The sequence below is a fragment of the Oenanthe melanoleuca genome, chromosome 2 (assembly GCF_029582105.1).
Source record: "Oenanthe melanoleuca isolate GR-GAL-2019-014 chromosome 2, OMel1.0, whole genome shotgun sequence".
NCBI lineage: Eukaryota > Metazoa > Chordata > Aves > Passeriformes > Muscicapidae > Oenanthe > Oenanthe melanoleuca.
In genome coordinates, this window is record NC_079335.1 from 95,657,933 (window position 1) to 95,674,772 (window position 16,840).

Genomic DNA, 16,840 nt, shown 5'->3' on the forward strand with positions numbered 1-16,840 from the left:
TTACTAGAATTTTGAAAGTCAAGATTACTAAACTATTTACTACTACAAGAGACTACATCAGACTTTCCATGCCACAGCATGACACTTGACTTGTAGTTTCCATCTTTTCCTGACCAGTTTTCTTTGTGGCAACAGCACTTGTAGAGGAAGGATGTCTCAGAAACAGCTGACATAACTTCACCAAACCATTTGGTATAGGAAGATGAGCCTCATTACCTGCCACTCTAATGCCACTAGAATTACATTACCTGTCATTCTAAGCAACTGAGGCACAGAAAGTAAAATATGCTGTTCACTCTAGGAATATGAGTGTTACCTTTGAATTATGCACTTGCACATTTAAAACTGCTACTATAATACTATTGTAATATTTACATTATTAATTAACATTATTAAGTGATAAATAATTTAAAATTAGTGATTAATATATTGTCAATAATACTGTTGCTATATTTTCATTATATCCTTCCTGATAGAGGTAAAAAAATTACTTATGCGCCTGATTTATATATAAAATTAAATCTTCTACAGAAGTCCAGCTATATTCTCAACCTCATTTAGCAAGTTGAAAGACTTTCAATTGCAGTGTGCTTTGAAAGTAGCTGTTATTCAATAGAAAGGCTTTGGAGGAACTTCAGCAGAAGATGTCAAAGTCCTGCCCCCAGTAATGTCCACAGCACAGTCTTCATTTTGGGCAGAGTATGTGCACAGCCAGTGTGAACCTAAGGACCTTTCTGTATTAGTTTCCAAATGCAGCTATTCTGTCAATCTAAGCAGTGTGTACAGACACCTTTTATACAGTATGTACTGTACTATATTTTACTGTACTGGGAGTGAGGATGCTTATTAAGTATCAAATGCCTTTCATATTCAGATTCATATCTGCAGTAACTTGAATTTATTTGAATAACCTAAATTAGTGTGATGGGTTACAGTATTTGTGAAATACTATAGCACAAAGGGATTTGGCATGAAGGATGGGCATATTGACTTGCTCTTTCCATTTGCTAGAAGATTTAAGGAAGCATCTTTGAAGCCCATGCCTGCTCATGCAGTATGGTAGGTTTGAAAACAGACTTCATCTGCCATGGTGCCCTCAAATCATGCAGTGTCCTCAGCATGCCATTACTCTTTCTCAAAATCAAATGTATTTTAGGAAGCATTTTAGGAAATGTATAGAGAGCAGAGGACTTGCAAGAAAAAAAGAAGCATGAAACACTTAAGCTACTACTACTGTAAGGCGTTATCATGGAATTTCTAAGTGTTTGGGAGTGTCTTTTTGTATCAAGATATTAATTTTTCAGACCTTCCATGGACTTTAATCTTTACAAGAGCTAATGTCCATATTTTCCAAGATGAGCTAGCTGACATCAGAAAAAAAATTAAAATATTTATTTATGACATAAAGGGGGTTGCTTAAGATGTATTTCTTGCTCTTTGTACCTCTCCTATTAGTTTCATCTCTTCTGCTCTTTTTGTTATACTTGTCTTTTTCACCTCTGTCTTCTCTAATTTGTTGTGTTTCCTCATCTCTAGGATTTCCTTTTCACTGAATCATAGAAAAATAGGACTGGAAAGGACCTGAAGAGGTCATGTAGTCTGTCTCCTCGCCCTAGGCAGGATCAACTGTCCCTATATCATTCTTGACAGATGTTTGTCTAGTTTGTTCTTAAAAATTTTCAGTGATGCAGGTTCCCTGACATCCCTAGGAAACCTAGGCCCCTCTCCTTAGCATTCAAAAGCTCTTCCTAATGCCTGACTCCAGCTTCCCTTACTGCAATTTAAGCTTATTATTTTCTTCTCCTTTCCATTAAGTCCATATTTTGCCCTTGCTGTTCATCCTGACTCTCTGTAAAACCAAGTAGCAGCTCTGTTATGATGCAGGACAATATTTTGTCAAAAGTTTTCTAGATTTCCACTTAGTTTCTTTCTCTTTTCTTATTTTATGCTTCTGGATGCAGAGAGCAACATCCCTGTTCTCATAAGGCCTTTAACACAGAACTCCAGTCAACCATCCCAGGCATAGGAATACCCTACATACATAATTTAAGAACAAAATTCAATCTTGCAGACTTAATTAATTCTTTACCTCTGCGTTTGTCAGTCAATTAATTCTTCACCTCTGCAAATTGTCAGTCACTGTTGACAGCAACATGTAACACTCACGTAAAAGAAATACAAGTAAGGCCCTTTGCAATGTTCAATTTATTCTTATAAAGTATTAGGATTCACTTTTCACTTCTCATATTCACTTCATCCCTCTAGCTGTAGTGGGCATACACATATTCCTGCCAGATACTGATCACTGTTGTATACAGTCATCATTCTGGCATGTCTACTGTATCCACCTACACAGAATGGCACTTACAGCAACTGTTTCTGTAATTTCTGTGCCTCCTTCTGTCTTTGGATGGAAAATGCACAACAGTCATAAACATAATTCATATCATATATACATGTCCAAAATTGGGAAAAGTCAGCTATTGCAAGTTCAAATTGATTCTGTCGTCTAGAATCTAATTCATAATCTAATCGTTGCCTCTCCTTAAGGCTATTTCTGGAGTGGAAATTATAGTGGATGAAAAGAGAGAGTATTTTAATGCAATTTCATGCCACAGATAACTATCATTGTTTTTTAAGCAGGACATTTACAGCTTAACCATCATGTCTGTAAAGCAGAGGGTGTGCTGGAAATTATGTAGGGAGTTAAAGATTAAATCCTCCCTCAGTCTTTGGTCAGGTCTTAAGGTTACTCTTCAGCCTCTTCAGCTCCATTGCTTGCTTCTCCCTCACAAGCAGTGAGTTAGAAACCAACCTGTAAATATCCCTTATATATTGCTGTAACACCTAAGGTTACTGTGAATCCAAACTTCTCTAGCCATATTTCTTCTACCCACCTAAATTTTGAAAATTTCTTATATTTGTTTAAATATTTCTGGACCTACAACAAGAAAGTTGCCAAGCTTCTGTGTATTCCAGTTACTTTAAAAATACATGCATAGTTCAAAACATGTTCAGAGATTCAAATACTTTCCAGACTCGACCATCACATTGTGCATGTGTTACAGAGTGACTCTGACTGTGTGCATGCCTTGAGTTTTATCATGCATGTGCTCAGCAGTTGAACTCTTCTGTGCCTGTATGTTGTAACATAGCTGAAAAATGTTGGTTTTGCTATCTCCCTGAGTAATGCTGATGGGAAATGGTGTAGAATCATAAAAAAAAATTATGGGTAGAAGGTTAAGGTTCAAGAGATTATCCAGTCCAACCTGTTATTCTCAGGTGGAGTAGCTAGTCCAGTTTTTAGCTAATTTGGCCCTAACCACCATCACAGAAACCCACAGATTCCCCCAGTAATTGATGCAAGGGTTCCACTGCCACGTTAGATAGCTTTTCCCAGCATCTAATTTGAACCTTCCAGATAACTAGGCCTTATTCTCTCCATTATAAAATGTATTGTGTCTTAACACAATAATTATCTCCTCTTTCCATTAGATACACCTGTATTCAAAGCAGGTGTATTCATCCCACATGGTCTTCCCTCCTTTAGATTAAACACGACCAGTTCATTGCAGGTGTCTTCATAAGCCTCAGTTAACTCCCAGGCCTTCAGGCATTCTAATTATTTAATTCTAGCTGGTCCAGGTTTTAATGCAGCCTAGCACCTAGCTGTGGACATGGCATCCCCCTCTGCAGAGGTTTTTCCAGGGCTCAGTGGAAAAGAGGATGCACTTCACATGCACTGCAGACATCACTCCCACTCACATGGATATGGGAACTTCCTTCATTTCAGTTTTGCAACACCACAGGTTTGCAGCCAGCACGTTCAAAGCACAGAAACATTTTGATTCCTGTAATCCAGCCTGTTAAAATTTTCTCCCAGCATGTCATCAGCATGTAAATTTAGTAAAGATATTCTCTGCTCCGTCATCCAGGTCATTAAGAAAATACTGAGTAGTGCAGAGTGAGGACAGATTCTGTGAAGCACCATGCATGCACACTTCTGTTTTCACAGATACCTCATCCTCAGTTTTGCTTTCCAAATACTTTGGCATTCCCTCTGCAGCAATTTCACCTGAACTATGCTTCCTGAGGTTATAAAGAATGTCACATGAGGGAGTGTCGAGACACTTGTAAAGTCAAACCACCTACTGCTTTTTCCCTGTCCACAAGGCCAATTACCCTGTCTTAGAGGGAGATCAGATTGGTTTGACACAGTTTGTTTCTAACAATCCATGTTGTCTGCCGCTGCCTTGTTTTCTTGCCGGTGCTTACAAATTGTTTGATTATTTTCTTCAGTACTTTTCCACGGTTGAAGTTCAGTTGACTGGACTATAATTTTGCAGATCTTTCTCTTTAAAGATAGCTGCTGCATTTGCTCCTCCATCCTCACAGATGAGCACTAACGTCGCTTAGACTGTTCTGTATGGAACTGTGTGAAACATCTAACTCATCTAAATACAGTATTTATCTTCCCTTGCCTGGGCTGAAATCTTTAGTTTTGCCAGAAATTCCCTCAGACAACAGACTCAGACCCCAAACACCTGCCTGTTTCTGAAAGCTGTAGTCTGGATGTGATGTGGATTTAATACATGGGCAGGCAGTCCACCTCTGCAGTGTTCAGAAGAGGCCAGCCCTTATAGTGGGGTGTTTCCCTAAGAGAAGATATTCTAAAAGTAGACATTCTGGGTTAGGAATTGTCTGTAGATAAATCCAGCTGTTAGAGAATTTTTTTTGAGATGCTCTCTCCTTGCATGAGTCTAAAAACTGGAAGCCTTTTAATCAGCTTCTCAACTGTTATCCCCTTGATAAAGTGCCAGTTATATTTTGTAAAATGTACTTGATTAAAAAAAAAATCCTAGATATAAAAAAGTGGGTTTTTTTAATTAATCCACAAGGAAGTCAGAATACATTAAAACTGGACAGATAAATAATTATCATTATCATTAAAGGTTAAATCAAAGTTTCTTCTTTTCTTTTCTGTTATATTATTCCATGTAGAAGGTAGAAAAAGAAGTTGGAACTTTTTCCATTCTCAACAGACTTTAACAGGAATATTGTCATTAAAATAGTTCATATACTTTCCACAGAAAGTGTTATCTTGAATGTGAACAGATACCTTTATCTACAGTTTTATACAATTTGTTGTCTACTTGGCATCAGACATTTCTATGTGTGCTGGGAAGATAATACATATAATTTGAGTGTTACTAATGAATGTAGCTCCTTTTCTTAAGTCATTTTTTCAGTTAGATATCAAAAGAGAAAACCTCATACTCCTTAGCATTCAAGAAATAGATTTTAATTACTGACTTCAAGCAAGGCCAACAGGCCTTTATCTTTTCCCTTGTAGAAAATGCAGATAACAGCTGCAGTGAAGTGAAGCTTTTTTAGAATATTTTTTCGATCTTTTTTGATCAATATCAAGAATCAACATAAAATAAAGGTATAATAAGCAGCAGTCACCAGAGTGTGTCAGACCTCTATTAGTGTATTCTCATGCTCTGAAAAGACTGTACTGGACTACTAGAATCCAATTCAAAGCTGTAAAGTCCATTGTGTGCCTTCATTCTGTAGACAGACTGCCCTTTGGATTTTCTGAGAATTTTGTGTGAAAATGTTCCTAGATTTCAACACCACATGAAAGCATATTTTTGGCAGAATGGATTGATGGTTCTTTACATTCTCCTGGTAAACAAAGACTACACTCTTGTAATATTTGTTGAAAAAAGATTAGAAAGTCAATTCATGTGTGATTTGCATCTACCATACTCACTAGACTTTTTAGGTGTGTCTTACTGGATACAGTCTTGATGTGAATGGGGCTCAGAAGTTTTGGTGTGTGTTTTAGTCAAAGGCAACTTTTCCATTTTCATGATTTTGGTTTGTTTGCCAGGTCTGATGTTATAAAACAAACCACTCATTCCTGTAGGAAAGGGATTTTGGCTCGATTTCTGTCCTCTTACCCATTCCCACACATCTTGGCCGTGGTCCTGCAGTATGAAAGGGCCTCTGTGAAACAATCCTGATTTCTATGAAAATCCATGTAGGGAATAAAAGTCTGGTTTCATGAGTCAGAAAACAGGTAAGGATATGTAGTTATTAAATCAAAATCCTGCTGTAAATGTCATAGGTCTCATATCATTCATTTTTTAAAAAAAAGTATTTACCTTCTAGTTAGATTAAGTATCCAGTTAAACTGAGTAAAACTTGAAAGACAATATGTGAAACAGCTCAGATTGCTCCTGCTCTAACACTGTCACCTGAACAAAGCCCATGGTGTTAATGCTGCTGTAATTTGTTCCCCAGAAGTAGATGGGTGAGATGGTGCATTGCAAGTTTCCTGTTACTGCTTCGCTTTCTAAATACATATTTTTACATTTTGACATATAGCTCCATCAGCCCTCCCAGACGCAAGTGGGACAAGCAGCCTCACAATCCAATCTCCTGCATTTGGCTCACAGTCAAGCATCTATGTCTCAAAGCCCAGTGCGTCAGGCTTCCTCTTCTTCCTCCTCATCCTCCTCCTCTTCAGCTTTGAGTGTTGGCCAGTTAGTCAGCAGTAAGTATTGCTCCCTGGCTCTCCTTAATTCTCCCTTCTGTTTGTTCTCCTTGCTGCTGAGTTTTCCAATCTGCTTTCCCTCCTTTTTTTTTTTTTTTTTTTTTTTTTTAATATAGTACATTGTATACTGTTAAATAGCTGACTCTCACCAGTAAGAATTACTAAGTGCTATCATGGATGGGGCTTAAGGTAAACATGCCTTGAGAAATTTAATCAATGCTGAAAATGGTCATGAAAATGGTCATAAAAATGGTAGCAGACATTAATTGACTCATGGGTGCAATTGTTATAACTGAAATGTAGTGTATGTTCTTTGGAAGTTAGGAGTTTTTGAATCAGTCAATATAATGAATTGCATTTCTCAGAATTTGATGGGCAAACAGGTGTTCCTACTTTTCATTAAGCTGCTTGTTTGTTTGCTTGGTTGATATAGCAAACCACATTACAAACCCTAATACTACACAAACCCAGAGTGAGAGACTTCTCTTGCCAGAAAAAGCTTATAACATTTAAACAAGAATGAGCTGGAACACATTGGGGAGAAGGGAGAAGCATGCTGCAGTGAAATAACTGGGTTCCAGTGTTAGGATTATAACAGCTCACCTGAACAGCACTTTCTTCCAGATTGCACAGTTCACAGTCTTTGATATTACCTTATCAGAATTAACTTGGTCTTTACATAGCAAAAACCAAGGCTGACAGTATACCTAAGAAGCATATCTGCAAAAATCCAAGTGGTTTGGATGATCTTGTTCTATGATACTCCATGTACATTTTCTAAGTAAACAAACACTTGCCACCAGCTTATGCCATATTGGTAAAGTAAAATATGTGACTGATACAAGCTCATGAAGGGCTTGGAGAAATTGTCATGCAAGGAAAGATGTGAAAAAATCTTGGTTAGATTATTTCAGAGATTGTTTACATGGGGGAATTACTAGTAGAGCTGTAGTGGTAAAATTATGCAGATATAACTCCCAGTGGGAATACTTTTGTTCTGGACTGAAAATATCTGCATATAGATACAGATATAATTATAGTGATATAAATATACTGCTATTGCTCTGTCAGTAGTAAATTTTTTCATGAAGACATGCTTGTAGAAGGAAGACAAAGAAGAGGTTTTCCATTGCAAATGTATAAAATTTACCTCTAGTCCATGTGGGCAAATTGAGTAAAATAGCTGGTGCAGAGCAAGTAATTTTTCAATAGCTAGTCTAGAATAGCTCCTCTTTTGGACATTCTTATTTAAAATAAATGCAACATGGAAGGAGCCCTTTTAAGTTTGCAGGATAAATCCATCAAAAGTTAGGAGATGCTTGAAAAACTGTTTGTTCAACTGCATGCAACTACTCTTAGAACACATATTTCATTATAACAATATATTTTTGTGATTAAAATAATGCAATCATTTTTTTTCTCATCCTTCTTTCAGTGCATTCACAGTGGAATTGTCCTAGGGATGTATCAGAATTACTAACACAACAGGTGGGCTGTTGTCCCATGGTTTACCTGATTCACTAATGTGCTCCCCAGTTTGCATAACATTTGAGGTAGGAAGCTGTAGAGGAGTGAAGGATGGTCTTGCCTGAGGCAATAGAGGACTAAGGAGCTGAAGCCTCCTGTCTGCTATGTAATTTCAGTGCAAGGCAGGCAAATCACTTTAAAGAGATTTTTCACAAGTGCTGCCTCAATATCCAGCTCGAGACTCTGGACTTTAATTTACAGAAGAACACGGTACTCACAGTTGCAATTTTAAGTGCACTTTCATTGTGGAACTGTATCAAGAACCATTTAAAGACAGTCTAAAAAATCATTTCCTACTTGACCTAGACTGGGTACCCAAAAATGCTTCTTCCCTTAATATCTGTCCACTTCTCTGTGAATGAGAAGGGGAAGACCCTCATCTTGTAGAAACACAAGAAAATAAATTAAGATTTTAAAGAAACCAGAAGAGCTCAAGAGATGTCCTTAGTGAAGTGCTTTAATAGAGGTCTGGGGCCACACACTGAACAAGTAAAAAGGCAGTGCATCAATCAGTTCATCTGTAATAAAGGACAGCTCATCCTGTGCACTGAATGAGGCACATGAAAAAGAACTGATAATCCAGGGCTCAAAGACTATGGTACACTGTCTTGTGGGCTGCTGTAACTCCACCATTTTGTAGCTTCTGAGTGTTTCTTTGTGCAGCTCTAAGGATGTTCCTTTGGCTTCATTTTTTGCATGGACAAATTTCAAGGTTGTTTCAAAAGCAGAAGAGTAACATAAATCAGTCATATGGTGACATAATCTTTATGTTCATAGTTGGAAATAGAAGATGTGTTGAATGGATGGAAAAGCTGATAATTCTGTTATAATCTTGTTTGTTCTGCTCTAAAATAAGCATGCTGTGCTTATGGATTTGGCTGAGAGTGGAGGAGTCTGAGGCACAGGAATATCAATTTGGGCACAAGTGGGAAATATATTAATGAACATAGAACTTTTGCTTGATCCTCTCAGGCTTGACTCCATCCACTACTTGTCTTGTTCTAGTCCCATTAATTCTTCACTCTATTCTTCACATAATCCACTCTCCCTTTGCTTCCATGCTTTTATTCCTCTAGTTTTCTCCCTGTAGTCCCTTCCTCACAGACCATCCTTATCCAACTTCTCTCCCCATTTCAGTTCCCACTCAGTAACTGTCTCCATACCATATCTGTACCCTTTTACCAGCCTTTTTATTAGGTAGTTTCTGTCCTCCTTTATATTGTTTTAGCACTAGTGCCACCTCTTTTTCCCTTTTTTTCTTTCCTCTATCACAGTGAGTAGTATTAGTCTGCACAGCCAGGCCCTCTCTCTCTCCACTCCAAACTCTAATCCCTGCTCTTTAATAATCTTCAAGTTTGTTTCTTTTTTCCTATCATATCTTTTTCTAGACTCAAGGTAAATTTTGCCCCCCTCTGCATCCAAATCCTGCTGATGCAACTCCCATGCTCCCCAGGAGCCATCAGAGGAGTGTGAAAAGTGATCACAAGGAAGAACACCAAGCCTGTCTCCCTGTCTTTACTGCAGTCCTATCAAAAAGAGCTACAGGCACAGGAAACTTTTCATACAATCAAACCAATGAAGGAGTTGCACTTGAAAGTTACCTCACTGAATTCAGATCTTAAGAGCATTCAAAAAAAAAATGTTATTGAAAGGGATGTATTGAAAAAAATTCCACGTCAAACATAAACAAAAAACCTGTGGAGCTGTTTTGAGTTTATGCTTCCAGCTTCATCCAATCTCTGCTATTCAAGACTAACAGAATGAGGGGAAGATCAACTCACTTCTGGTGTTTACATGGTAACCTTACACAGATAGCAGCAAACCAGTCATGTCAATTATCCATACAGGCTGTCCAGTGTACTCCTGAGAGCATGTAGCCATCACAAACTGGAGCTAGCACTGCATGCCTAAGCCTGCTTCAGCTGCCACATCAGGGAGAGTGTTGCAGGGCACAAGAGAGTTACTGGCTGTCTTCTAGTAATGTGGAAAGAGCCTACAAAAAAGAGGAAAATATGGTCAGTTCAATAAGGAAAGATCAAACCACCTGTGTAATGAAATATGAAAAATCAGATGGGATTCTTTATAGCTTTTCCTTCACAGTGATAAACCAGTGATACTGTTTGGACAAAGAATATTAAAGGACCTTCATGAGTTGGAAATTGTTTATGTGACTGAAAAGCCATTTGCATTAAACTGTGGCTGCAGATGAGGATGTAGATGGAAAGTCATCCTTGTTTCCCTTCTTTACAGAATCTGTTCAGTTTCTAGAAGCAGGTCCCTGAAGGGCAGGAGCACCTCTTTGTCAAGCCTGTGGCCTTCTCAGTATCCCAGCTCCCAAACTGGCTGCAGAGCTTTGTATAAAAGGCCTAAAATTGAAATCCAGTGTCTGAAAGTCTATTTAAAGTCTTTTAGTGGGATGAGACAGGCAATGGGTCAGTGTTTCTGAGATAAAACCTTAGGCATGAGGGCAGCAAGAAACAACTCATGGCCTCCTGAACCGATCTTTGATTTCTTTATTCCTTCTGAGGCAGGAATATTGTTTCCTTTTCCTAAGTCCTTATGAAACTACAGTCCAGACCTCTGGTAGAGGTCCTGGAGCTGAGTACCTTGGCAGAGACTTGCTGTATTCCAGATGCTGAATATAGAAAGTTCATGTAAAACTGGTCACATTTAGCCACTTGTTCAGTTAATCAAAGTGGAGAAAGCATCTTAACTTCAGCATATAATTGTTTGGAACAAGCTTCTGCACACTGACCACAAAGAGAGTAATTCCTTTACACGATGTTGCTTCATATCAGAGAAGTTATTAAAGTACAATGAAAAAGTCATAATAACTCTATTACTTTTACTTTTCCTTCTAGTAATATTTTCAGTATGATTTTGCTTTTTTTTCTTTAATATGTTTCTTAATTTCAAAAAAGTTTCCTTACTTTTTGTTTTTATTTTTCTTTCTGTTTGTATTTCCTTTTTTCCTTTATGTTGTTGTCTTCTTTGTATCTCTTCCCTTTTCTCTCATCATCACCCTTTCATCCCTGACCAGCAACAAGTACTAATTATTTTGGAGACAAAACATAATAGTTATTTCCAAATAAAAAAATATTTTAAAGTAAGTTCTGTCTAAGCAAGGACTGCAAGATTCATCTCTACTCTTCCTGTCCCTTCTGTATGATTTCTTTGTATTGTCTAATCCTATTTGTATTCTCTTTTGTCTTCTTTGTTTTCTCTTCATTCAATTCTACATCTTTATTCCTCCCTTTTTTCCATTTCATTTTCCTCTTCTGAAATGCATCCCTCTGCTCATTTCTTTAACTTTTCTACCATATGTTCTCTTAGTGGAAATCACTGGTTTCCCCTTGTGCTCTGAGACTTGTGACTCCATGAAGTTCCTTTCTTCCTCCCAAATTCATTTTACTGTCATCTGTTACTATGAAATTAAAATGCCTCCCATAAACAAATTATTCTTCATTTTTTTTTCCCCTGAGTTCCACTCCATTTTCCATTATCAATGTTTTGTCCTGCCTTTCTTATCCAATTTACTTTCCATTGGACCTCCTCAGCCAGCTATTTCTCCTCCTGTCTGACTGGGGAAATCATCCCCCTGTAATCCCTCCCATAGCAGAACTCTGTGCAACAGAAATTTGGTTCCTCCTTCAGGGTGCCCTGATTTCTCTGTAGCAGCTCTTTCCCCTAACTATTAAAATCACAGCATATTTTCACTCAACAACAAACTCACACAGGATTTTCAGGAGAATTCAAAAGTGGGAGAAGTATTCCCTTCAGTCAGAAAAAAACAGATTTCAATGCAGGAGAGCCTGTGGATTTAATTTATTCCACACTGCTCATCTATCTTCACCACCCACCAGGACAGCTGGTGGAATTTTAGCTGTCTTCCTTTTTGTTGAAAAGGAGAGTTTGTCTGTTTTGTTTCTTCCCATACCCTCTGAAATGGTCCCAGACAACCCTCTGACCTTTCTCCAGCACCCAGCAATTTCATAGGCAGCCACTGTTTTCTCGTGCAATAATGTAAACTTGGAGTCTTGAAATCCATTACTGTAGATCCCAAACACTTAGTGGGCTTGGTGTTCTCTATTTTCCTGTTGGCACTGGGTGGCCTTCCCTGGGATATCCACTTAATTGAAAAAGAACCAGCTTCTTTACTGTCTTCAATAAGCTACTCTTCCTAAATATGAATTACGCTATATATTCAACTGTTCTGAAAGCTCAGAACTTGTTAAAACAAAGTCCATAATCTCTCTGAATATGTTTATGTATATGCATATTTAGACCAGTCTAAGATTGTACTGATGGTTTTTTGATGCAACAGAATAAAACAGACCAATGATGATGTCAACAGAGTGGTCTTCATAGCACCATTTGTGTTTTAGAGTGGTGACAGAAGACAAGATCTGTGGATTTCAAAGGGCTTTGAACCCCACCCAAAGTAGTTCTTCCAATTTCAAACAAATGCTATTTCCCCTAGAGTTCAAGGTAAAACATTTCAGTTTTTCAGCCCATATGTTTGTACTTCTCAAAGATGCTATGAAAGAATGAAGCTTTTTTTCTCAACAGATATTCAACTGTATACTACATTCTACTCCCATATTACTGAAGGGCATCATAGGTGTTTTCTCATCTCAAGGAGAGCTCAGCCTAATATTTCCCTCATCCAAGTGCCACAGGCAGGAATAGTCTTTCCATGATGCTCACAGTGGCACCAGTGCCAGATCATTCTAGATCCAGCAGAACTTGGCAGAATTCCACAATAATTTCTCATCAAATCGTTTTCTCACTTCCCTTTTTATTCCTAACAGGAGTTGGGGAGGATTACAGGTGCCAGGTGCCATAGTTTGCTACTTTGGAAGTTCTCTGGAAACACCTGAATTGTCCTTTGTTACATTCCTAAAAGCCTTAGCCAGAGGTTTTAAAGTAGAAGAAGGAAAGAGGTGAGGAAAGTCACCATTTTGGTGTACTTTACTCAGGGGAGTTTTTGAGCCAGTATCATTTATGATATTTGTGTCTCTGAATTCAGAACTGGCATGCTAGATAGATTATGTGGCATAAGCAAGAAAATTACATGCTTCTAAAGGCAATTCCTTTATTAATTCAGTGGCCACTGTCACAGCACTTACTCCTAAAGCAAACAATATGCACCCTAGCTTTGTACTGAATGAATGCACGGGTGTGCAGGTGACCACAAGTACAGCAGTGGGAACAGCAGAGACGGTTCTGAGTGTGGAGTATCATTGAAACAAGGTTCAGCCTATGTGCATGTTTATCTGTATGCATAGTTCAATCAGGGTTCCCTGGCTGCATACACAAGAATTTAAAAAATATCATTGCCATTTGTGCTTCTTGCACTCAAGCAACAGAGTAAATTTATACATCAGAAAACCCTTTTCCCTCTGTCTATTATTGGACAAAAAGAAGTTTTCATAGGATGTTTCCATCATAAGGAAATTTTGCACCAGGCTTATAAACCCCTGAAAATAAACGCAACGCAGCTATAATGCTGATAAGCCCCCACTAGAGCCATACTAGCAGGAGCCATTCTCATATAGGGTTCATAATGGTAATGTAGTCTAGCACTGTCCTTGGACAACTGCTTACATTTACAGAAATTGAAGGGGTTGTTGTGCTGCAAACTTTTCACCTCAGAGTCTGAGGAATGAGGTGAAGAACAATAGAGATGTCTCACTGGGAGAATGGCTTCACTACATGCAGGATTGCACAACACTTTGAAATCTTCTACCATCCCAGTCCCATGCTGTCTCTGACTTGGCAAACACTTTCATTTAGTCAGGGATCAGTGGCTGGAGGGGGGGGAAGTTCCATTCTCCAGCTGTTGTGTCATTTCCCTTGATAAGTCCTAAATTGACCGAGTTATCCAGCTCCAGAGGAGCTTTTCTGTGGTAGATATGCTTTATTATGTGCCCTTTCAGGGACAAAGGCTTCTGTGTCAGTAAACTGCTATAGAGAGGAAGGACAGATTTATTCTCACAGCATCATAAGCATTATCTTCTGAGGGGCTAATGTAAAAGTACAAAAACTGTGCAGCATTACCATCCAAAACCAGTGTTGCTGCTCCTTGATTATGGACCTGATGGGAGGCAGAATAAAAACTTGAAAGGCTGCTTCTCAGAAGGGCATATTTTAAAAGAAAAATTTTAAATTAAGGAGGTTTCAAAGGCAGAATTTTTTTAGCCTTGTTCATTTGCTGGGTTATTTTGGACATTTATGTGGCAGTTTAGGTTGGGTATTGTGTAAAAGGCAAGAAATAATTGTGAATGTCCTTATTTGGCATTAACTTTAGACAGAGCACAAAGACTTGATTTCAAGTTAAAAATCCAAGCAGCTCATACAAACATATAGTCCTCCCCACAGACTGGAAATAAATATATTAATACCAACCATTGCACTATGTGATAAAAAGGGAAAACAGGGAACATGACTCCTCAGTCCAGAGAAGACTTTGCAAGGCATAGATGGCAGCGAGGAGCCCAGGCACACCCTCCCTCTGAGGCAAGCTGGCCTTTGTCAGAAGTTCAGCAAAGGCATATCTTTGAAAATCTTCCACCTGCAGGCAACTGCAGCCCAGTCAGCATCTTAGCAATCCAAACACACCTGACAAGGCAAGTCTGTTTCTGCTTGGGGAAGTAGAGAAAGGGGTCAATATTTAAAAAATTGTACTTGAAATTCTTGACAATGAAAATGGCAGTCAGCCTATCCCAATGATATGTGATTCAAAGAACTGACATGATTAAAAAATATCTCAACAGATCCTCAGACAGCCACTGGAGAGGTGGATGGGGTAAATCTGGAAGAAATACGAGAATTTGCCAAAGCTTTTAAAATCCGGCGCCTGTCCCTTGGCCTGACACAGACTCAAGTTGGCCAAGCCCTCAGTGCCACAGAAGGCCCAGCCTATAGCCAGTCTGCCATCTGCAGGTAACAAGTTACATCATAAACTCCTCTCCTCTCTTTGTCCTTAATAATGATCCATCTTATTGTGAAGAGCATGCTTGTGTTTGAGTCTCGTAACTTTAGAGTGTATTATATAACCTGATATTTAAATTAGCCAATAATGTTGTTATCTGACATAGAAATTGTTCCTATTGTGTATCTTTAGAGTGATTTTGGTCTCTTTTTTTCCCTCTCCTTTTCTAAACAAGTGAGAAACAATGTTCCTGGCATAGAGACTTAATTCCGTAGATGAGTTGGAGTTCCTGCTGATGCTGGATAAGCACCAGCTGACCCTCTTCATACTGTGCCATTTTCTACAGATAGGGTTACTGAACAAATATTTCATGGCTGCATCCCTGCTAAGTTAAAACCTGTATTACTGTGGTTAGCAATTCACATAGAGGATGTTAATGATGATTTACCTAGGCAACACAGAAGGGGAAAAAATAGCCTTCCTGCTATCTTGAAAACCAACAGCTATTCATCTTTTATCACCCAAATATTTACCAAAAAAAAAACCCCAGACAAACCCATGTATGCAAAGCAGAAGCAGAAATCTGTTCTGATCATAAGAAATAATAATACAGTCTTGACAGAGTTAAAGTAGAAGCAAACACCTTATATGCATGTATGTGTGTTACAGTAATCCCATGTTTATGCATGAGGTAACAAACACACTTAGGTAACAGCTTTTTCCTCTTGGGCAATGCTTTATAGTCCTTCTCCATCAGTGAAAGCCAAGAAACCAACTCTAAGCTCATTTAAGTGGATTTTGTTCTTGGTGATCCATGAAATGCTCTGTCTTTTTATCTGCTCTTTATACTTTTAATGTATTCCCCATAGAATGGAAGTGTACTTTTCCTGCAGTTAAAGACTAAGGTTATAAATAACATCAGTATGGGGTAGTGTGCTTGCAGCTCACATTTTGCTCAATGATTTTCCATAAAACCCATTGATTGTTGTTAAATACAAAAAGCTCCATAGGATCCTCTCACTTCTATGGTCTCCCCTACTGTTTTTTCTTATAAGATACCTCCCTGTAGAAAATAACCTTTATTCAGTCTATACAAGGATACTACTGCTGGGAAATTTGTTTCAAGACTTGTATGTCGTTATATCAAATATGTCCTGCAGTAACAACACTAACAAACAATGCCAATGATATGAATGCAATTGCTCCCTCTTGCTAAGGATTAATTTTGATTTTGTTTTTTTTTTTTTTATTATTTCTTTGTGGTCAGTTGGTAAAGAGTGCCTAAAATGGGTGGAGTGTTTAGCAACTGACAGTTTTTCATAGCCTTAAATTGCTGTTTATCATTCTACACTTTAAAATGACACACTGTGGTTTCCTTTACTTTTGCCTAGTTTACTGTCTTTTCATTTCCTCCATCACCTCACACTTTGAGAAAACACTGGGGATGATGAGACCTTTTACAGTAGGCTCCTTGGAGGGGCAAGCTGCTCAGAACATGAGATTGGGTGCAAGAGCTTGTCCCAAATATTTGCAAGATTCCAGGTTTTTTTAATTTCCTTTGCCAGACTCAGATGGACACCATTTTGGGGTGTAGTTATATACTATGACCGTGCATTTTTTGTTAAGCTGCTTCAGTGGCAGCACATGTTCCTCAGAAATAATAGATTTAAATTTTTTTCAGTTGTAACAAAGGAGTTTCAGTATGAACTCCATGTCAGTGGAAGGGGCAATGAGGCACACAGTTTGAACAACCAACTCCAATAGAAAAGTAGAATCTCCTGGTGGCTTGTGCAGGCCATTTGACCAATATACCACCT

At 38.3% G+C, this 16,840-nt stretch overlaps 1 protein-coding gene across 3 annotated transcripts in view; it reads left to right on the forward strand.

Moving 5' to 3' along the window:
• The window catches only part of POU6F2 (POU class 6 homeobox 2), a 299,665-nt gene that overhangs the window by 280,556 nt on the left and 2,269 nt on the right, over window positions 1–16,840 (forward strand). For all 3 annotated transcript variants that reach the window (XM_056484213.1, XM_056484214.1, XM_056484215.1), the window contains 2 exons: window positions 6,394–6,562; window positions 14,866–15,034. In XM_056484213.1, the coding sequence (XP_056340188.1) occupies window positions 6,394–6,562; window positions 14,866–15,034 (338 nt within the window). The remainder of the gene's footprint in view (window positions 1–6,393; window positions 6,563–14,865; window positions 15,035–16,840) is intronic.